Genomic DNA, 24057 nt, shown 5'->3' on the forward strand with positions numbered 1-24057 from the left:
GAGATTCCTGGGGATGGAGTTGGGGCGATGGGCAGGGCAGTATTCTGGGATCCTAGAAGAAAGCTTCACCCTCCTCCATCATGCTGGCTCCAGATACCTCAGTGGGGTAACACACCTTGACAATAATGTTAGTAGTCTTCCTGGGGGCTGGACCCTGCTACCTCCAATCTGATAGCAGTTACTGGCTTCTACAAATTGCTTTCCCCCTCTTGGAACTATTGTATTCTAGCTTTAGGATTACAAAAGAGTCAAAAAAAAAACAAAAAAACAAACAAAAAAAAAACCGAAGGAGCTCTCAGGAGTGGAGTAGGAGTAAGCTGCAGAATCCTCTGTCTGTCTGTTACCTGTGGTATACGAAAGCTGAACTTTGGTCAGCAAGAGGAAACTATGGAGAAGAACAGTCCTGTGCTAGATCCCTATAGGGCATCAGCCCAGTGCATAGGGCACAGCTCAATCCCTGTGCCAAAGTGTCTGCAACTGTGTGGTCCCTGCATCTCATATTATCTCTTTAGGCAGAACAAAGGGAGGTGAGATGCTCTTGGAAAATCCAAAATTGGAAAAGAGGGTTGTCTGTGGGAGATCTCTGCTAAAATGTTTTTTCTATAATACCAGTGTTGAAGTGAGATTAAAGTTTAGGGAAGGAGGAAGGATGCTGGGCAGAATGGATGGACTGAATCCCACAATGCTCTCTTATACATGCATCAATTTGCAGAATAATATACAATGAAAAATGTGGTTAATGAGACATATGGTAGAATTATAACCTAAAGGTAGGCTAGTTCACATGGAGGATATCACACAGTCCTACAGCAATTGTACTGTAGAAAATAGAATGTGATAGCCTTATGCCTGAATTTTCAGTCTTTCATAATGAGAGAAACACAAAGATGAATTATCTCTACTCAATAGCAACTATTAATCGGATGCCTGCCGGTTGTAGATGTATATCACAAAATCATACACAGTTTCAATCGCAGGCATCTAGTCAGCTCACAGACATTTATTCACACACAGAAATATAAAGAAAAATGAAAATATAAATTGTGATAAAATGACTTCAGTTCTTCTTATAGGTAATGTAACTAAAATTCTTGACTGTTTTGCTTAATATAATATATTTAAGATCTTAAATGTCAGTGTTAGTTTTCACTGGGAGTAAAAAAAAAAATGAGAAATTCAGAAAGTGACTCCTTGAAATTTCTTCCATGTTGGAGAACCTGAGAGAAACCCAGGGAGCTGGGGAATAATAACAAAGCTAGCAACCATTCTGTAAGCACTAGAAGCCTTTCTCTTTTGAGAGAGTATACAGCTATTCCTTAGAAATTCCTGAAATATATGGAGTGTTATTTTCATTTTACAGCTAAAGAAACAGGCTCAGAGGGGTTAAGTGACTTCCCACACACGTGTGGTAGAAATTCTAAGCTGGTTTTCACGATACTAGCACCCTCATTCTGTGCACCACACAGAGAATCAGATGATGAGAGTGCGGGATTCAAAATGACCATTAAGGAAACAGAATGTGGTCAGATTACGAAGGCTTGAATTCAGATAAGGGTGATGGAAAGGCTTAAAGGTCTGCCCAGAGTGTGGAATCTTATGGAGGGTGGAACCAACGGATCAGAGTTGGTGGTCTGTGGAATAACTTCTTCAGAAGGGGCAATGGGAACAAGACCTAGGGTTGAGCAAAGATGGACAGATATATCAAAGGGATGATGCAGAAGTCTGGAGTTTGTCAGCTATACAAGGGAGCAGAGGAACAAGAAAAAGATATCTGTTGAATTCATTTAAAAATATATGAAAGAATATAGTCCAAGAATAAAAGTATAGTCACTAAAGCACTGAGATGTGTCCATCTCCCTGAAGTCTACCTCTGTCTGCCCTGTGTGGAGAATAACGTCTAGTCAGGTATTTTCCAACTTGACTCTTTATATTAAAAAAGTGTCTAAGGGTTATGCAATGCTGGACAAGGGAAGTGGACAGGGATGAGTCACCAAGATCACTGACATTGGAGAGGATATACCTTGTACAGGTAACTCAATTTCTTGGACTGGAGTAAAGTCAAAAGCATCCAGTTCCTCTCACACTGGGCTGCTGATTTTGGTCTTGTGGGATGATGATTTTATGCCCTAGCCTCTGTCTAAGTGATAGTAGAGAGAAAGGAGGAAAGAGAAAAGAAAAAAAGGGGAGAAAGGAGAAAGAGAAAAGAAATAGCAAACATCATCCCCAAAAGAAGATGTTGGGAGAGAAGTTAGACTCTCAGACACACGATATGGTGAAGAGAGGTGAAGGGAGCAGAAGTATTCTTTACTGGATAATGTCTGAGAGGTGCCTGTGAGGCATCTTCAGCCATGTAGAAAGAACAGGTCCTTTAACAATGGGGTTTTGTGCTAGTTATTCTTCCCCTTGAAGTAGTAGCTGCAGTGCCTGCTGACATCAAATAAGGATGCTGACAGCCTCCAACGTCACGGTTGACAGCCTCCCTGAAACTTTCATCCTGATGGGATCCCAGGACTGGAGGCTGCCCACACGTGCAGTACTGCCCCCTTTTGTGCCATGCATCTGGTGAGACTGGCTGGGAGTGCTCCTCTGACCCTAGTCATCGTGATGGGCAGTGCTCTTTATATATCCATGTATCTATTCCTTTGTCTTCTCTCACTCATGCCTCCTGGCTCTCACCTTCATCACTGTGCCCAAGACACTGGCCATTATTGTGGCTCCAGGCTGCTGGGTTTCCCTTTGGTGGGTGCTTGGCTCAGAAACCTTATGTCCATTTTATCTATGCTCTAGAGTCCTTGGTTCTTCCTTTCATGGTCTTTGATTAATACGTGGCTATCCACAATCTACTGAGATATACAACACAGGGAAGGATTTGGTCTGATCCATCAATTGGAGATAGAAGATGAAGACAGTATAGAGCTACAGCGGTTGGTTAAGAAATTTGTGGGTAGAATTGGGGAGCACAAAACTATGAGAATTGGGTCCTAACTGTTGGACACATCATTTGGCCGCTTGTGAACCTAAATTTCCTTACCAGTATCTCAAGCTCCTTATAGCTCTATGATCCTGTAAATCGAATCCATAGGTGGGTGCATTTTAAATATCACTGAGAGAGTCCAGAGTCCTGAATCCTGGCCCTGCCTCTGACACCAATTTTACTTTATTCCAGTGTAATACAAACAAAAATCAAATTAACGAGTATCTACTCTGTGCCAGACACTGTGCTAGGTACTCTACATACACTGTCCATTGTTGTTACTTATCACAATAGCACAATGAAGACATCATTCATTTATTCATTAATTCAACAAAGGACACGATATATACCAGTATGACCCACGCATTTGTTCCATAATATTTTTGTAATACTTAGTAACTATATGTAAGTCACAGACAAGATGCCTGCTGTGATGAAGTTTTAGAATGGCAATGAATCATGCAAGAAGCAAATAGACAAACACTATAGATTGTTTTAGGTCATGCAAATAAAATAAAACAGAGCACACTTTTATATACTTAGGGTTTATTAGCCAAATGCCATCAATAACCACCAGCTTTATTGAATACTTGATTTTATGTCATGTACCATGATAAACATTTTTACTAAGGCTGAGGATGGTGAAGTGGAATGCCCTAGTTGATGCAGCTCAAGTAGATAAGAAAGCCAAGTTTTAAGGCCAAGGTTATATGGGTCCAGGTCTCACTTTTTTTTCTATTATAAAATATTAGGTAATGTGTAAGACATTGTTCATATAAATGCATAACCTTAGGACTATTACCATCTTTAAATCACAGGCTCTTAATTTAAAATGCAGATACCAGTAACAATCTTTTTGAACCTTTGGGAGGAATATCTGCTAACCTATTTGTGTATTTTAAAACTGAGGTTACTAAGTCAATGAAGGGATATTAAAGACGACACTTGGATTCTGCGCAGTCTCCCTAAGTCCTCAACAAGGGATAATTTTATGGCTGAAAGGAAGAAAACCTCAAAGTGGAGGACCAGAGGAAAAGTGGAGAAAATACAGTTTTAATAAGCACTATTCATATCCAAAACACTATCTAAATATTTTTAAGTTGTTATATAATATAGTTATCACAGTAACCCTGTAAGGTGATATAATTTGAAACAGTACTAAACATGTAACAACTTGGCTAATAATATTTAGAGAGGTTACATGACTTTCCCACATTTATTTATTGAGCATTTTACCTGTTATGTACTGTCTTAACTTTTCTACATTCACTGATTTATTTATTCCTCACCACAACATTAAGAGTTACATGTTAACATTATCCTCCATTTAACTGTTGGCCAAGCTGAGGCTTAAAGAGATTTAGCAACATGCTCGAAGGCCACAAAACTAGTAAGCAGAGAAACCAGGATTCAAACCCAGGTACTCTTATTTCAGACCTCCTGCTCATAATCACTGCCCAAAGACTTGGATTCAGAGGAATTTCAAATGTTCTTTTCATTTTCTACTTGGACTCACAGAACACTCCCACCATGACACCCAGACTGCTTTCAAGCACAGGAAGTGACTTGATTTTTAGTACGCCATGGACACTTCTGAGTCAAGAGGAAAAATATTATCATAGCTAATGAGGTTTACCAAGGCATGGTTATTGTTAACTGAAAACTTTTTCCAAAAGTGAAAGTATTATCATCTTTCTGGGCTATTCAGAATTGCTCAAGGAGCCTTAGGGATATGATACACTCAGTGTGATTGTTGATACCTCCAGCTCATCTGACCTTTTCTTATCCTTCCTCCCATACAACACATTCCTCTTGTATCAGAGATCTCCATCCGTGAAAATGCATCCAGATAGCCATCATACACATTTACTTTTCTTATCTCCAATCTCTGCTCAGAATTCATATTGAAATTTTCCCCAAGTGAAGCAGTCTTGAAAGTCGATTCCAAATCTCCTTGGTCCTCGCCCCATAGATGATGGGGTTGAGCACAGGAGGCACCAGCACATAGAGGTTAGCCAGAAAGATGTGCACATGCCTGGGGACTCGGTGTTGCCCAAAACGGTGGGTGAGGAAGGAGAAGAAGGCAGGAATGTAGAAGACCAGGATGACCCCGAGGTGTGAGCCACAGGTGCTCAGAGCCTTGCGCTGGGCATCTTGGGATGGAAGACGAAAAACAGCATGGAGGATAAAGCCATAGGAGAGAGCAATGAGAATAGAATCTAAACCCATGGCCAGAAGGGCCACAGTCAGCCCATAGACAATATTGACAGTGATGTTGGCACAGGCCAGTCGAGCAATGCCCATGTGCTCACAGTACGTGTGTGCCATGACACGGTGCTGACAGTAGGGCAGTCGCCTCAACAAGAAGATGAAGGGAGAGACAATGGCCACACTACGGAACATCCCAACAAGGCCAATTCTGCCTATGACGGTATGGTTGAGGATGGTTGTGTATCTCAGGGGGTTGCAGATAGCCACATAGCGATCAAAGGCCATGGCAAGAAGAACCAAGGACTCTAGAGCATAGATAGAATGGACACAAAACATCTGGGCCAGGCATCTTCCAAAGGAAATCTCACCAGCTTGGAGCCACAAAATGGCCAACGTCTTGGGCACAGTGGTGGAGCTGAGAGCAAGGTCGGTGAGTGAGAGAAGGCAAAGGAAGAGGTACATGGGTGCGTGAAGGGCACTGTCTGTCACTATGACCAGGGTGAGGGCGGCATTCCCAGCCAGCGCTACCAGATACATGGCACAGAAGGGGATGGAGATCCAGACGTGTGCCCACTCCAGCCCCGGGATCCCCGTCAGGAAGAGAGTGTCTGGGAGACTGCCATCACTGCTGTTGGAAACTGGCATTCTGGATGGCAAATAGAGGGCCCTGTCTGAGGGGTGATGGTACTCCTGTCCTGTAACAGGAGAGATTGGTTCATTCACATAGCATGTCCTTTCCTTGAAATCATCTTCTGAGAAAGATTTTTATTGTTATTAACTTAATAATCTTAAAAGATCTCAAGGATGTATTGTACAACACTGACAATATTTTGTAATAACCATTAAGTGGAAAGTAACCTTTAAAAATTGTCTAAGTATCTTTAATTTAAAAAATAAAATTCAAAAACAGAAATTTAAAAGATTACCACATATGATCCGTTTTTCCATCTGCCGTTTCCTTTACTCAGAATTCGTGTTTTGAGTTCTGTGTTTCAAGCACCAAGCTAAGAACTGAAGCATTTGCCCAGTCTAACTCTTCCAGGCTCATCTCCCACCACACTCTGCACCTCATTCACGTGTCTTTTGTCTGCATACAGCTAATGAAATTTTGTGACTCTTTTTTTAGTTTATGCTATTCCATTTGCCCAAGGAGCCACTTTTCACTTATTTTTTTCTCTCTAGTTTTTAAACATCTGAACAAGTGTCTCTGCCTTTCCTCTCTAATTTAGTTCTTAGTAGTCTTTATATTTTTCATTCATCCACTGTTTTTCAAAATCCTATTAAGCTGTCTTTATACAATTGCAATCTCCACACAACATGACTGTGGCTGTACCTAGAAAGTTTGACCAATATTCTCTGAAAGACTCAATCCTGATAACCCTTAGTAACATAGCACTGCCTTATGCCTTAATGCTGCAATGTTTTATTTACTTAGTCTATATTTGTAAGGTTACTGCCTAAATGTACACCACATGGTTCGTTTCTGTATCTCACCTGGAGTGCCTGTAAGGAGGCTAGGCAGCCTGAGCACACTCAAATACCCCGTCACTGAGTATCTGCAGTATTTAGAGCACACCTGTGGGTACAGTGGAAGAACGCAAGAGAGACATTAGACATGCTAGTTGGGGAGCTGGGGAGGCAGCACTCCCAGCTATGGCAAAGCCAGCTCAAAGTCCTACATTCCCACTGGTATAACGGTTGCATGTAATGGCCAGATCAGAATGTCAAGTGCAGATAGAGGCAGATTGAGGAGGGAGTGGAATGTCTTAGAGTTCGCCAACAGTAGCCATCCTGGAAGAGAGAAGACTTTTTTCTGTTGCAGAGTGCTAGTATTATATACTTCTTCTCTCAGTAGCATTGTTTACCTAAAAGAGTCCTTTGTAGGAACACTGGGACCCTGAATGTTACTTCTGAGTCTGTCTCAAGAGTGTTGTACGACCTTGAGAATATCCCTTCCCTTCTCTGGGAAGTCTCAATTTATAAAAAAAAAAAAATCCTGAAATACTCATCTCAGATTTTCTACCTATTCACTATTTAGCATTGGATATGTCTCACGACCTTTTCTTTTTTATAAATTGAAAATGGAAACACCTGGCTTACTCTTTTTGTGGGTGAGAAAGAGTAAAGTATGTGGGATTAAAAAGTTTGGACACCAAAAATAATGTTCTCCCCATTTTTACAAGCTCTTGGTCCCATAGTACATATTGGAGTGATACAGGGTAGAGCAATTATTCTACCTCTGTCTTAGCAAAAGGAGATCCAAGTTCGTAGAAATAAACTGTTGTCATCTACATCACAAAGCATGTTAATGTCAGAACTGAAATTAGGTCTCAGAGCTCCTAATTTAAAGTTCGGTGTTCTCCTCTCATTTAACCGTCCATTTATATGGGCAATACTTTAGTTCCTATCTTTCTTTTTCGAGGCACTCTAATACTAATACGTACTGCTTCAATACCATTACTGATTACCTGGACTCCAAAGAGCCAGATAAAGTGGAAAGCCCTTCTTATCTGCTCAGAGACTTTCACAGACGGCCCCAGTGGCTAAAGGAAAGCAGCTGTGTGGTGGAGACCTTGGGGTTACTCCCATCTTCTCTTCCCCTCTTTATCCACAAAGAACAATTTCAAAAGGCCATTGTAAGGAAGCTGCTACTCTGTGAGCATCTGTGGATGTGAGGACCAGAAGGATTATGTATAAGCAGGACTGCTCTCCAAGGGAAATCACAGGAAAGAAGACATTGTACAGCAGCCCCAGTCTGGGTGGTATAGGGGAATCTTCCCAAATTTGTCTCACTCAGCCTTGTTTCTCGGTCACTATGATGGTTAAGTTTTTGAGGTCTCCCTCTAAGATCTAGACTTCAATAATTCAACTTCGAGTTCTTTCTCTGAACAGGTATTTTTGGGAAATACAATTTCAAGGACATACCTGTGTGATTCACATCCATCCACAAGTTGAGTGCACCGAGGTTGGGGCTCTGTGATGAGTGTCACATACCAGTGCAAGGCTCTACGGGAGAGTGTGTGGTGGAACAGCAGGTTGTGCAGGTGATGTGTACCTGAATGTAATGGTTGTTCAGAGATATGGAAGTCTTTTTTGTGCAGATTGTATGGTTGTGATTTAAAGGATAGTAAGGTCTGAGTGTGTAATCTGAGATGTCTGATGTAGTCTCACTTTTGTGTGCTCATTGAGTGTCTTCAGCTTAGCTCCAGCTCCAGCATCCTCAGGTAGAGGGCTAGGTAAATGTAGTTATTAATTCTCTGTGACACTCAGGTATGAAAACCCAGGGGGCCTGCTCTAGGGATGTCATAGAAGCAGAGATAATTGGATATCCACATGCAAAAGACTGATGTTGGACCCTTCTCTCAAACTACATAACAAAATTAACTCAAAATGTATCAAACATCTAAAATGTAAGACGAATCTATAACATCTTAAAAAAAACTTAAATATAAATCTTTGTGTCTCTGTATTAGACAATGGTTTTATGATATGACACACCAAAAGCACAAGTGACCAAAGAAAAAAATAGGTAAATTGGACTTGACAAAAAATATACTTTTGCCCTTCCAAGGACAGTGTCAAGAAAGTGAATAGACACCTGCAGAATGGAAGAAAATATTTGCAAATCATGTATCTGTTAAGAATTTTATATCTAACATATATAAAGAACTCTTATAACTCAACAACAAAAATACAAATCAATTAAAACTGGACAAATGGTTTGAGCAGAAATTCCTACAAAAAAGATATACAAGTAGCCAATAAACACACACAAAAAAAGATGTTCAACGTCACTAGTCATTTGGGAAATGCAAATCCAAATTCCTATGAGATACCACTCCATCCACTCTCACCACTTCTATTCAACATAGTATTGGAAGTCCTAGCCATAGTAATCAGACAAGAAGAAGAAATAAAAGAGATCCATGTCCCAGGAATCCCACTCCTGGGCATATATCCAGAAGGAACCCTACTTCAAAATGACACCTGCACCCCAATGTTCATAGCAGCACTATTTATAATAGCCAAGACATGGAAGCAGCCTAAATGTCCATCAACAGATGACTGGATAAAGAAGATGTGGTATATTTATACAATGGAATACTACTCAGTCATAAAAACCAACAACATAAGGTCATTTGCAGCAACGTAGATGTTCCTGGAGAATGTCATTCTAAGTGAAGTAAGCCAGAAAGAGAAAGAAAAATACCATATGAGATCACTTACATGCAGAATCTAAAAAAAACCAAAACATAAATACAAAACAGAAACAGACTTATAGAGATAGAATACAAACTTGTGGTTGCCAAGGGGGCAGAGGTTGGGAAGGGACAGACTGGGATTTCAAAATACAGAATAGATAAACAAGATTATACTGTATAGCACAGGGAAATATATGCAAGATCTTATGGTAACTCACACTGAAAAAAAATGTGACAATGAATATATGTATGTTCATGTATAACTGAAAAATTGTGCTCTACACTGGAATTTGACACAGCATTGTAAAGTGACTGTAACTCAATAAAAAAAATGTAAAAAAAAAAAAAAGAGAGAGAGAGAGAGAGCGATCCAAATTGGAAGAGAAGAGGTAAAATTTTCACTATACATGGATAACATGATACTATATGTAGAAAACCCTAGAGGCTCCACACAAAAACTACTAGAGCTTATAACAGAATACACAAGGTAGCAAGACACAAGATTAACATACAGAAATCAGTTGCATTTCTTTACTCTAACAATGAAATATCAGGAAAGGAAAGAAACAATGTCTTTTAAACTTGCATCAAAAAATATTAAAAAAAAAAAAAAGGAATATACTTGACCAAGGAGATTAAAGACATATGTGAGACCTACAAAACATTGATTAAGGAAACTAAAGATGACTTAAAGAAATGGAAAGATAACCTATGCTCTTGGATTAGACAAATTACAATTGTTAAAATGGCCATATTACCCAAAGCAATCTATAGGTTTAATGCAATCCCTATCAAATTACCGAGGACATTTTTCACAGAACTAGAACAAATAATTCTAAATTTTGTCTATAAGCACAAAAGACCCAGAATTGCCAAAGCAATATTGAAGAAAAAGAACAAAGCTGAAGGAATAACCCTCTAGACTTCAGACAATACTACAGAGCTTCAGTAATCAAAACAACATGGAGTTATCACAATAATAGCTATATGGATCAATGGAACAGAATAGACAGCCCAGAAATAAATCCACAGATTTATGGGCAACTAATCTTCAACAAAGGAGGCAAGAATATACAATGGAGAAGTGACAGTCTCTTCAGCAAGTGGTGCTGGGAAAGCTGGGCAGCTGCAGGTGAATCAACGAAGTTAGAGCACTCCTCACACCACACACAAAAGCAAACTCAAAATGGGTCAGAGACTTAAACTTAAGACAAGACACAATAAACCTCCTAGAAGAAACCATACGCAAGACTTTTGCTGACATAAATATGAGCAATGTCTCCTACAGCAGTCTACTCAGGCACTAGAAATAAAAGCAAAAACAAACAAATGGGACCTAATTAAACTTATAAGTTTTTGCACAGCAAAGGAAACCAGAAGCAAAACAAAAAGACAATATTCAGAATGGAAGAAAATATTTGCAAATGATGCAACTGACAAGGGCTTAATTTTCAGAATATGCAAACAGCTCATACAACTTAACAACAACAAACAAACAACCCAATCCAAAAAAATAAGCAGAAAACCTAAACAAGCAATTCTCCAGTGAAGACAGAGAAATCTCCAATAGGCATGTGAACAAATGCTCAATTATGAGAGAACTGCAAATCAAAACTACAGTGGGATATCACCTCACACCAGTCAGGATGGCCATCATTAAAAAGTCCACAAACAATGCTGGAGAGGGTATGAACAGGGAACCTTCCTACACTGTTGGTGGGAATGTAGTTTGGTGTGGCCACTATGGAAAACAATATGGCAATTCCTTAAGAAACTAAAAATAAACTTACCATATGATCCAGCAGTCCTGCTCCTGGGCATATGTCCAGAGAAAAACAATAATTCTAAAATACACATGCACCCCAATGTTCACAGCAGCACTATATACAATACCCAAGATGTGGAAACAACATAAATGCCCATCGGCAGATGACTGGTTAAAGAAGCTGTGGTATATTTATACAATGGAATACTACTCACACATAAAAAATCATAAAATAATGCCATTTGCAGCAACATAAATGGACCTGGAGAATGTCATTCTAAGTGACTTAAGCCGGAAAGAGAAAAAACAAATATAATGTCACTTATAGGTGAAATCTAAAAAAATAAAATAAAATAAATGACACAAATGAAGTTATTTACAAAAAAGAAACAGATTCACAGACATAGAAAATAAGCATATGGTTACCAGGGGGGAAATGGGTTGGAAAGGAATAAATTGAGAGTTCAGGATTTGCAGATACTATTACATACAAAATAGATAAACAAAAAGTTTCTTCTGGATATCACAGGCAACTATATTTAATATCTTGTATTAACCTGTAATGAAAAATAATATGAAAAGGAATATATGTATGTACATGTATGACTGTGGGTTTTGTCCAGAAAAGTCCCACTGTAGAAGAACGAAATTACTCAAGACTTTATCAAGTCAAGAGAGTGAGAGGGAGCCGGAGGTCAACTCCCCGAACTCCTCCAAGACCCTCATTTTTATTGAGAATAATCAAAAGGTAGATACGTCATCGGAATTTGTGTAAAGGGCAGGGGGCAAGGCACATGTGCTCAGACACAAATCAACAAAGTTGCAGACGAACGGTTTTTGTGAAAAACAAGAACGTAAATCTCAATTTCATGATATGGGAAAGGTTAAAATTTTCAAAGGCCGGGGGGCTTAACAATCGATAATAAATAACCAAGGATAAAGGGCAACTAACACTGATTGCTAAGCTTAACGAATACACAAAACAGGCAGAAGTCATAAACTGTTCTTTTGAAAGGCACAAAGTCTCCATAAAGCCTAGAGTACTCATCAAGAGGGTTGCAGTGTCCCTGTTTCAGGAACTGGATTTAAAAAATCGGTAACAAAATCTGGCCACCACAAGACTTCTTGTTAAATGATCAAAGGTAACCTGAGCAAGCAAAGCAGCCTCGCTGTTCCCAGCTAAGGGCTAAGTCTCAGCCTTCTGTGAGTGCCAGCAGCTCCACTCCAGCCACCTACGCCGTAGATAAGTGAAGTACGTCCTGCTGGTTAGAGCAAGTGAGAGTGATGGCTTTCCATAAGTACAAGCAGCCCTTAACGCATGAGCTCAAGCTAAGCAAGCAGGCAAAGCATGTCTCTGCTTCTTACGGCAAGGAGACGGGTCGTAGCAGCCTTCTGCTAGCTTTAAAGCAGCTTTAAAGCAACTAAACTAAATTCCACAGATAAGGTGACGACTTAACTGAGAGATTAACGCTTGAGCTCTTACACATTTTTCTTTACGCAATAGTAAAAAGGGTAGATACAATTTAGAAGTAAGAACTTTAAGTTTGATTGTACAATTCCATATGCTTATGTCAGATTGAGAATAGAATTTAGCAAAATTAATGTTACAATATCAAAGTTTGTTAATCCAAGTTTGTGCTCCCCCATATGACTGACACATTATGCTGTACACCAGAAATTGACACATTGTAAACTGACTATACTTCAAGAAAAAAAGAGAGATACTGCTCCATACACATTAGGAAGGCTATAAACAAAAACGAAATTAATAAAACACACACACACACAAACAGAAAATAACAAATGTTAGTAAAAATGTAGAGAAGGTGGACTCCTCATACATTGCTGGTGGAAAAGTAAATTGGTGAAGCCATTTAGGACAACAGTTTGGCTTTTCTTCAAAGTTATACATAGTGTTACCAATGAGTCAGCAATTTTACTACTAGGTATATATGTTAAAGAACTAAAAACATATTTTCACACAGAAGCTTATGTACAAATATTAAAAGAAGCATTATTCCTAATAGTCAAAGAATGAGAACAGTACAAATAGCCATCAACTAATTAATAAACAAAATATGGTATATTCATACAACGGAATATTATATTAGGAATGAAGTACTGATATAAAATGCACCTTGAAAACATTTTGCAAGTGAAATAAACCAGCCTACAAAACCCCACATATTTTATTATTATATATATGAAATGTTCAGAATAGACAAGTCTAAAAAAACAGAAAACAAGTTAGTTCTTGCCAGGGGTGAATGAGAATGGAGAGTGAATGCTAATGATAACAGACTTTCATCTTTGAGGGATAGAAATGTTCTGGAATTATATGTTGGTGACAGTTGCACAACTCTAAATATGCTGAAAAAAAACCCCACTGAATTGAACACTTAAAACTGAATTTTACAGTATATGAACTATATTTTAATGATAAAATTTAATAAAATTATAGAATCATGTAATCATTGAAACTTAAAAGTTTAACTGCCTGGGACCCATTTATCCATGTGACACCACACATAAAGCAGACGCAAAGCCTGGGTCTGGGTGAGGGGCACGGAGGAAGGGGCTAGGGTTTGTATTCCAGGTCTCAGCCCTGTGGGAAAGCCAAACATTTACAGTCATAAGAATGGAAGAAATTGATTTAGCTTCTTTTATTCTTTTCCTTTTTTAGTTTTCTCTGTTTATTTTTGAGGGAGTTTGCAAACAGAGGCAAAAGCAGAGAGACAATCAATTATAAATTATATAGGGAAAAAAAGGATAAACAGGAAAAAAAAAAGATAGAAATGATAACAATGAATAAGTGGACGCCATTTGTTCCAGGGTTTTTACTGGATAAAATTTCATATTAGGTTTTCTGAAAATGTTCAGTGAATAAATGAGTGATCTGTGTTTGAATACGGCTCTGCTACTTAGTGGTACTATAAATTCGAACTTAATTTGACCTCCTGGGCAACTCATTTTTTCTCATTTGTACAATGGGAAGATAATATTTCTCTCCAAATTTGATTGTTAGGATTGAAAAAGACAAAGCACATGAAATTCTTAGCGGAGTCCAAGGAACATTGTAAACACTGAGCATCATTGATGATTATTGTATTTTCTATCACCTATGACTCTAACCAACCCTACATCCCAGCTTCTGAAGTTTCCATAAGAAGAGAGCCCTGGAGTGGGGACTCGGCTTGGAAAAAAGAAACCCAAGAGATGAAGGTCAGGAAGAATGAGTTATATTGTTGGCACTCACACTCCTCACCTGCCCGAGGTTCCTTGGGACCCATTCTTGAGAGGATCTAAGGTGCCATGAGGACTTGGAATGGAGGCAGATAAGCCCTGCTCAGCTAGAGGGGAAGAGGTGTTACTGAAGCAAACTTGGGTACCCTGGCCCACGCACAGGAAGTCAATCTACTGATGTCTACTGACACCTGGTGGTGGCAGCAGAAAGTGCAGCATTTAGTGTAAGGCACAGGACAAGGAATCTGGGGCAGCTAAAGAGCAAAAACCCTACCTCTCCTATGGGTTTCAAGAAAGCATTTTTAAAGGCAAGGTGAGGAAGGGGAGTTGCAGGATTTGTGATCAGCTTGAGCACAATCCTCTGATAGAGCAGTGTCACAGGGATTAACATTATCAATCCTCGGCCTCCAGTAGGTCTGGGGCTGCGTGCTCATAGTCATTCAGTAGTTAACTTCCTCCATTTGATAGGGATTTTAGTACCTGCAAAATGACTAAGGAAATGTGCATCAGATACTGTTATCTGTGTATTTCAGGGAGGAGCTAAAGATTCTGTGACCACCATACAATTGATCTACTGTTTAAATTGGTACCAGTTCTCCTGGCCCAACTGCTACTTTGGTCACTACATGTTCACATCCTTTTGATGCAGGAAAAACTGATGTGGGGCGTGAGGAGGGCCGTGTCCCCGGCTCCGGCTGAGCCCGTGGGACGTGCCCCGCCAAGTGTGGGTCCTTGGCTTCGCGCAGGAAAGAATTCAAGAGTGAGCCACAGTTGAGTACAGGTAGATTTATTCAGAGAGATTCATTGAAAGGCAAGAGAAAGGCCACAAGGTGTGGGGGTTGGGTGCTCAGATTAAAAGTAGGTACACATTCCATAGACAGTGTCGGCCAGAGAGAGGGGGCTGTGGCCGCAAGGCACTGAGGCACCCAGTTACCAGTTTCTATGGGCTCAGTGGCTTCATATGCTGATAAGTGGAAGGACCAGTCTAACTAGTCTGGGGAAGGGGCTGGGATTCCCAGGAAGTTGGCCATTTCCCACTCTTTGACCTTTTGTGGTTAACCTTTTAGGACTGCCATGGGCCTGTGGGCATGTTAGTCACCATGTTAATATATTACAATGGGCGTACCTACCACCATCTTAAGCCTCAAGGCCTCCTGGGGGTTGAATCTTTCACCTGTTTGATGTTAACTGCTGTAGCATTCCTTGAATGGCTGTGCCCTGCCCCCTTCCTGTCTCACTTTCAATCATTAATTCTTGAGCCAGGCCTTTGTGACTCCGGGGAGGCCTGGGAGACTAAGGCTTTTCCAGAAACAAGAGCAGGCAGAGGACATGGGGAGGAGTGTGCCCCAGGAAGGTCCTGTAGGGTCCTGCTGGGTTACAACTGTGTTGCCTTGGCCTTTGCAGACAGGTCTGAAACACCCATGGGAATAGAGCAAGAGGTGTCCACTGGGACCCCACCGCAAGGAGCCTGTTCCCAACAGGGTTTAGCTGGGAGATATCACAGCTTGCCACAGCCCCTCCACCGCTCAGAGCCTGAGAGGCAGCTTCTGCGCAACGCGATGTGTGTGGGGTCTGCTACAGCCTTGGCCTAGCTTGGGGGAAACACAGCCCCATCGTCCTGGAGCACCTGGGTCAGGCTGGGGCACTTCCTTGTAGCTGTTCCTCTGTCTTCTTATTTGTCTTCTCTTCCTTCTCCCTCTCCAGGTTCAATGTTCCAGCCACTGTCTTTTTAAAATCCCTTCTTGGACCTGCATGCCCTTTTCCTTCCCATTTTTATATTGTTTCTTCTATATTCTTTATCTCTTTTTCTCTGTCTCTTCCCCACTCTCTGCCTTTCCTGCTGCCCTTTGATCTTTCTCCCTCTGACTTTTCACTTCTCTCTCCATCCTTTGCTCCCACTTTTTGCTTGGCATGAACATGGAGAAAAATTATTAAGGAATAGAAAAGAACACTCAGCTGAACTCAAGCATCATCTCCAATGAGGACAGGAAAGAGGTACTACAAGTGGCCGGATTCTGTGGCAGCTGGCTTTTAGTTAAGACAATTTTAGACTTCCTTATAGTGGAATATGTGACATGATGAAATGAAACTCAAGGGTGGGGTGCTCAAGAAGTTGGGGGGGCATGTGTCTCCTTAAGACAGTCTCCTCTAAAACCCTCAGTGTCAGTTCCTTTGTGCAGTACTAATCAGAGCTCATTATGTTGGACGGGTTTCCCAGGGCTTATCCAGTTCCTCCTCTCTGCCTCTTCAGACCCAGTGCCCTTACTCAGCATCTCCATCCTTCAGCAGTAGTTCCCGGAATCTGTTGTCCAAAACACGTATCCCTCGGGTAGAGAATTTCTCTCTGATTTCCCATCTGATTGTTCATTGATATAAACTGAAAATTTTCTGGCAGAAAAACATTTTCCCCCCAAGGAAAACATAAAATAATAAAGTACTCAGTAGTGGGTAATTAAACTGAAACATTAGGAATGATTCATGAAAGACAGAAGGGATCTAACAAATTCCAAAACTAGTAGGCAAAGCCACTCAGCCCAGGCTCTGGGAGGGTCTTGGATGCGCCATAGAAATACTGTGCAATATTCCTAAACGTAGCTCCTTCCTCGAATGGTTGTTTCTGAAACTCTGCAGTGCAAGAGACCAAAGGGAAAGATGTAAAATGCACTGATGACTCTTATCAGCCTTTCTCACAACCTCATTTGGTCTGATGTAAAGGCAACATTTCTCATCATCTACTCTTGAGTTCGAAAGTCTGTGAGAAGGAAAACAATGGTCTGTTACGGAAATTAAAGAATGCTGCTTTTTAACCACCCATAGGAAAAATAAGGTAATGAATAGAATGTCTTCAATGTTATAGTTTTCCTTTCTCAATTTTTCTTAAGCTTTTGCAATTTGCTTTGGCTTGTCTGCACCATAATTTATCAGCTGCCCTCTGCTTCCATGCCCGAGTGATTGCCTTTAATGCCTGCTTGGCCCAAATGTTTTTCATCCACCTCTTTGCTCGGACAGGGTCTGGCATCCTTCTGGCTATGACCTTCGATCGCTATGTGGCCATCTGCAACCCACTGCGCTATGCCTCCGTGCTCACTAACGCCCGCGTCGTGGTGATGGGCCTGAGTGCTGTCCTCCGACGCTTTGCTCTCACCCTGGTCTTACCACTGCTGCTGCAGACTGCCCTTCTGTCACCCCCAGAACATTCTCTCCCACGCCTACTGTCTTCATGCAGTTATGATAAGGCTGGTATGCTCTGATGTCTCCCTTAATAGCCACTATGGGTGGTCCATTGTGCTATTCACCTTCGGCCTGGACTCTGCACTCAGTTTCATCTTCTATGTGTTCATCTTTCAATCAGTGCTAGCCATCGCCTCCCGAGGGGAGTGCCTCAAGACACTCAATACGTGTGTGTCCCATATCCTAGCTGTGCTCATCTTCCATGTGCCTATGGTGAGTGTGTCCCTTGTGCATCGCTTTGGAGCTGGCCTGCCCCATGCTGTCCATATCCTCGTCTATAATCTACCTCTTTGTGCCTCCCATGCTCAACCCTATTATCTATTCCATTAAGACAAAGGAGATCTGCCGCAGTGTGGGGAGCCAACTCATGACCTGAGGACGGTCGGCACTAACAGGATAATAAATCTTGAGTGCTGGCGTCAGGCTTTGAGGTTTATCTGTTAAAGACAATCTCTGTCCCGCCACCCCTTGAAGATGTTTGCGTCAAGGAATCTTAAGCCTTAAGGACATCCTATGCAAATAGGATACCAGTGACATTATTAAAGAAGATATAATCAGCACACAAGTTAACAATCTTAGCACATGGTGGTTTACGATTAGGGTAAAGGTTACAATGCTTATGCCTACGTGAAGGAATGCATGCTTTGAATTGTCAAAATTGTATAAATTGACTGCTGGAAATAAACTCGGGGTCCATTCTGAGTCTTGCGTCTTGCGGACTTAGAGTGTGTCCCTCTCAACCCCACCTTTGTTGTCTTCTTGTTGTCTTCTTTCTTTTCTCAGTCCTGCAGCACAGGTTTTTGGACCTGCTCATTGTCGGCTGGCTCCGACACCGCAGATTTCTCAAGATGCTCTGCAGGGTTATGTCCTGACTCTTTGGTAGATCTAGAAGCCCTGGAAGATTTGTGTTGGAGGAAGAACCATCCGAACACCAGAGGAGGAAAGGATCAATGGATGTCAGTGTTATGCTTTTTGTGAAAGGATCAAACATTTAGTCTAGTATATGGGCCAGCACCTGCCTGGACCATCTTGGGTTTCATCCAAAAATCAACCATGTCAATGTTCTCTAGAGACAGAAAAATTATCTCTTTTCAAGAGTAACTTAGAGAATGACAAATATTACTACAATGTTAGGAGGTTTTTCCAAAAGGACCAGGGAACAAACTTCAAGACACTTGGTAACAAGGCTGGGGCTTCTGGTTATGGGCTTGCACAATTCTGAAAAAGACAGAGGCACAGATGGAGTAATTGCGGGCTGGGAATCACAGCATTATCAGCATGCAAGTTTAGCTTGGGTGAGCAGTTTCGATGCAATCAGGATCCAAAGCCCTTCTTACCTTGCTGCTTGAAAAGCTGAGTTTTAGAGTCTGATAACTGTAATGCTTAATTTCATGGGTCAACTTGACTGAGCCTCAAGGCATCTGGATGTTTGGTTTAACGTTATTTCTGGGTGTGTCTGTGAGGGTAGTTCTGGATGAGATTAACATTTGAATGGATAAACTGAGTAAGGCACACGGTCCTCCCCGGTGTGACTGGGCCTCATCCAATCCACTGAATTGCTGAATAGAATAAAAAGCTGAGTGCCTAAGAAAGAATTCTCTGTCTGATCATCTTAGAGCTGGCTATGAGCCCTCTCCTGCCTTTGGAGACCCTCCAGATGGGGACTGCAGCTTTCACCACTGGCTCTCCTGGTTTTCGGGGCTTCAGACTCGGACGGTAACTGTGCCATTGGCTCTCCTGCGTCTGGACTCCTGAGTCTCCGTATTGTGACAGTCAGTTCTTTATAATAAATTTAAGAAATCTTTTTGTACACGTATTCTATTGGTTCTGTTTATCTGAAGAACACTGACTCATACAACAGCTACGATACTAAAGCAGTCAGAACTAGACTTCAGGATTCTTGGCATGTTCTTTTTACACAGGAGGCCCTGAAATATGTAGGCACTTGGACCTGCCAACCACCGTTGAACTCAGTGGCCCTTTGTTTATATCTCTCCTGTGACCTCCCTTCACTCTTTCATGTCTATCTGCTCTCCCCTCATGGAATCTGAGCTCCCTAAAGCCGCAACCTTGTCAAACACTTTGCCCATCCACATCAGGACATACTGTGTCTCCTCCATTCAGAGCGTGGCTGATGATGAGAGCAATATGAAAGAATTAGTGAGAACCTGGATGAGTAATCCATAATAAGTGATAACAGAAGGAAATCAGGAGTGAACAAATTAATAAATGAGTATTTGAACTAATAACTAATTTCCTTAAATCAGAATCTCGTATTAGGAAATATTTCTTCTCCCTCGGTGCCCATAACTCCTCTATAGAGAGAAATGCAAATTAGAGGTGGCATTTTTTTCCCTTTGTTCTTTCATTTTCCCAGCTTCATTGAGTTGTAACTGACATATAACTTTGTGTAAGTTTAAGGTGAACAACATGATGACTTGTTACACACAGACACTGTGAAATGATTACTCCTACAAGGTTACTTACCCCATCCAAAGAGGTGACCCTTGAGTGAGTAGACTGAATTCAGTCTTAATTTCCTCAACTGTAAAATGGGATCTCTGATTCAGCTACCTCACTTGTTTATTTCAAAGAGTATATAAAATGAATTGTTCTGAAAATTATATGATAATACGCATTGCTTATTTACTCAGTGTTTGTATTCAGCAGAATCAATGTAAAATCCAATGTTTAGCTTCAAAATATCATGTGCATCAGCCATGGTCTAAAGAAATGTTTTGTCTAAGATTCTCTTGAACCCGAAATGTTACGGAAACGACAGGCCAGTCAAGAAACAAGCACCACTCGGAGGGTTGGAGTACTCAGATGTATTACGCCAGCGGGCTCAGAGGGCCTTCTGCTCCGAAGCTCTGAGCACCTCCAAGATGTGCGCATGAGGTTTTATAGGGTAAAGTACAAGCTTGGGGTATTAGGCCAATAGGCATGCAACAGCTTTAGCAGCATTATCATCACAAAAGTGGAGGCGGGGAGGCAGCAAACCAACATTCCAAAGCCAGATATGTCTCTTTGAAAACCTAGCTGGCTAGCAAAAAAACATGAACAGCAAACCAACACTAATTAACTTAGATTTACAAGTTAGTCCAGCAGAACTCAGATCAGTATTCCAATACTTAGACTTGTGAGTTATCTTGTTAGCCCAGCCCAGCCTCTCCTTCACATTCCTAGACCTGTGAGTTATCTTGTTAGACCAGCCCAGCTTTTCCTTCACACAAGTAGAACTGTTCCACATCTGCTTTGTGTCCTCATTGTACTTGGAATGTACCTTAATCATATAAGTTACTTTGGGCAGCTTGAATCCTCAACTAGACTGCAAGCAATTCATGGGCAGCAAGCCTGTCTTACTTATCTCTGTACTCTTCAGTCTCATTAACATAGCCAGACATCCTCAAAAAAGTAGTTAGGACATACTCAAAAACTATACCAGACATACTCAAAAACATACACATCTATCCATCCATCCATAAATACACACATACGTATATATAATGAATTTTTATGTCTATTAGGAAAATAAGAGCTTATAATTTTTTTTTGCCTCCTGAATAATTTTATCTATTAATTCAGAGTCACTTTAAACAGGTTGTGCATGTGTGTGCCCATGCCCCAGAGGTCCATAACCAAGAGCTGGAAAGTGAGTACTTCTGAACACTGAAAGAAATTTCTATCACTGTTTTGTGCAGTGATCTTTTATTTATGCACAGCTTAACTCAACACATTTGCATTAAACTGGTGTGACTTCTTCCCATTCCCAGTTATTCTCTCATCAGAATATCAACATGTCAACCTTAGATCATTATAGCAGCCTTTACTGATTTCCCTATGTTATTCAGCCCTAACCCAATCCACTCTGCAAATTACAGAAATGCATTAAGGAAAATTTCATTATATTATTTCCATTTCCATTACCATCAAGTCCAACCTTCTGTATGGCCCAGAGGACCCTATGTGATATGACAACTCCCTTCTTTCAAACTTTATCTTGAGCCATTGCCCCTTTGTTCTTTTTGTTGCAACTTTAATGATCTTTCAGTTCCTTGAATATTCAAGGTTGATTCCTTACACGTGGCCTTCACAAGTGCTGTTCCCCAAGTCTTGGAGGCTCTTCCCTTCATCTGGCTGGCTCCTTATCTACTATCTCCCAGCTTAAATTGCCCTGTGGAAGATTCCTAGCCTAATAAATGCTTATATTACATTCTCTATTGATCTCTTCTAGGACCTTGCAGAGTTGTGATTAAGTGAAATGGCATATTTGTTTCAGAATCTGCAAGAGGTTCAGAAAGACAGAAACAAATGTTATAAGTCTTGGAGTGAAGAGAGATCACTCAGAAGAGGAGCAGTGAAGGGTCTTGTGTACACGCAACAGCTCAATCCTTGCAGAGGGAATGATTTGATAACAGAGAATAGACAAATACAAAATTGCTTAACTGAGCTCAGAAAATGGCCTTTTGAGAGGAAGAATTCTAATCTAACTGTTTGAGATGTTTTGCATGTGGAACAGAATTTTTAAATGGCTTCTGCATATCTTAACATAGCTAATACATGAAGACAATGGATATTATATTCTTAATGGACAACCATGGGGAAATTGTGAATTCATTTTCATAGAACTGGTTACCTGACTTGTAAACTCCTCTGAATTCAGTAGTTCTCAACCAGGGGCTATTTTGTCCCTCAGGGGACATTTGGTAACGTCTAGAAACATTTTTGGTTGTCAAAAATGGGGTAGAGCATCTATTAGGTTAAGACCAGAGATGCTGCTAAATATCTCACAATGCACAAGACGTCACATTACAACAAAGAACTATCCCTCCCAAAATGTTAACAGCACTGAGGCTGAGAAATCCTGCCCTAATTACAGACTCGAAGGAGTTATGAATTCTAGGATGTAAGTAGAGGTTCCTGAAGAGAACCACTGGAAAGAGCGAGGCCTCACCTCACACCCAAGAACGGGGCAGGGAGTTACACGGCACTTCCCTTGAAGCAAAAGAGAGGATCCTCGAGAATTCTGCTCAGGAAACAAACGTCCCCTGAGGTTTGGGGAAAGCGAGGCATAGCAGACTGGTTCCTTACTTATGTCTGAAAATCTGAATAGAGCGATAAAAGCTCCCTTGCTGTTCTGATAGCAGGATTGAATGGGAGCCTATTCCTGTTCTGCGGTAGGGCATTTGTTGCAACCATTTCCTGGGTGGGCTACATGTTACAGCGTGCTGTTGTCTGAGATCTTGGCCAGAAGAATGTATGGTTTTACAAAGGGGGCCTGGCTTGTGGATGGAATCAAAGGCAACCATATATTAGTTTAAATCAAGTGGAGAAGGAAAAGATGGGGAGAAGGCTCTTCATTCATCAAGGAAAGCACCCAATGAAAGAAAGAGTCAGCTCTAAACACTTAGCATGCCTGGGACACATGACAGCAGCTAACTGAACCATAATCAACTGTGAATCTTCCCCTTGCCCTTGTGGCTTCTCAGGGGAGGAGGAGCCAGAGAACATGCTTAGCAAGTGAAGGATGGGAGAAGACGAAAGGCTGTGCCTCTGAACCCTGGAAAGCGTGACTGTCCCAAGAGGCTGAGCAGTCTAATAGTCACCAGAGGATGTTTTATTTTCTGAATGTGACCAGGACCATAGGGAACTGAGTTCTCATCCAAGGGTAAGGAAAGAACTAATCCTTTCAGTACATTTAAAGGAGTAAGAAAAGTAAACTTATTTTCTCATTAGCCCTTATTTGTCGTACTAGGTCAACAGATCACAAAATGCTGGGATTTCTTAGAAGGTAACGAGCTCCTCTCTTATATGCCTGCCCAGCGGCCACCAGACGGTGTCTTGCATTGGGTAGAGAATTGCTCTGGCAGGTTGCTGAGTTCTTTTTCAGCTAAGAGTATGTGCTTTATTCTCAGTAGTCGTGGAAAACCTCAGGAGACTAGAGCCTTCCTGATGTGTTTTCAGACATGAAGTCAGCATCACTCTTTGCTCTCTCTCCAGGGTCTTAGAATGAAACATAAAAGAGGCCGGCGTGAACGCACTGTCGCAGCTGGAGAGAAGGAAGTGTAGTTCTGTGGGTGTCTCTCATCTGTCTGTCTTCTGGTGAGTTCTGAAACCCAGTCGGGGTGAGCTAGCGGACTGTCCTGAAGCCTGCCCCAAGAAAGGGTTAAACTGGGAAAGGGGTAGGGTGAGGTGCTGAGGGAGAGACTGAGTGGTGGTTATCAGATAGAAGCATCTGAGCTGAGTGGGCAGAGCAGGTGGAAAGTTCTGTGGACTTGTGGTTCTTGCCATGGCACTATCTGATTGTGTGACTCTGGGTAATTCACTGTATTCTCTAGATTGTTCCCTTTCCAGAATCAGTTTCCTTGAGATCCATGTTTCTCTGACTCATTAACATTGTTGCAAGTTCAGAGAGGAAAGCAGGACTCTGA

General features: G+C 41.2%; 1 protein-coding gene and 1 pseudogene across 1 annotated transcript; one reads left to right on the top strand and one right to left on the bottom strand.

The window, feature by feature from the left end:
* Positions 1-4873: 4873 nt before the first annotated feature.
* On the bottom strand, positions 4874-5830 carry LOC102505030 (olfactory receptor 52D1). The gene has a single exon (XM_006185629.2). The coding sequence runs from the start codon at positions 5828-5830 to the stop codon at positions 4874-4876; it is 957 nt and encodes a 318-aa protein (XP_006185691.1).
* Positions 5831-15816: 9986 nt separating this feature from the next.
* On the top strand, positions 15817-18002 carry LOC102512930 (annotated as a pseudogene).
* The last annotated feature ends 6055 nt before the right edge of the window (positions 18003-24057 follow it).

Source organism: Camelus ferus, chromosome 10, assembly GCF_009834535.1.
Source record: "Camelus ferus isolate YT-003-E chromosome 10, BCGSAC_Cfer_1.0, whole genome shotgun sequence".
Classification (NCBI taxonomy): Eukaryota; Metazoa; Chordata; class Mammalia; order Artiodactyla; family Camelidae; genus Camelus; species Camelus ferus.

What these genes read in the sequence shown, in the direction of transcription:
- LOC102505030 (XM_006185629.2), bottom strand. Translation starts at nt 5,830, where the DNA reads ATGCCAGTTTCCAACAGCAGTGATGGCAGTCTCCCAGACACTCTCTTC.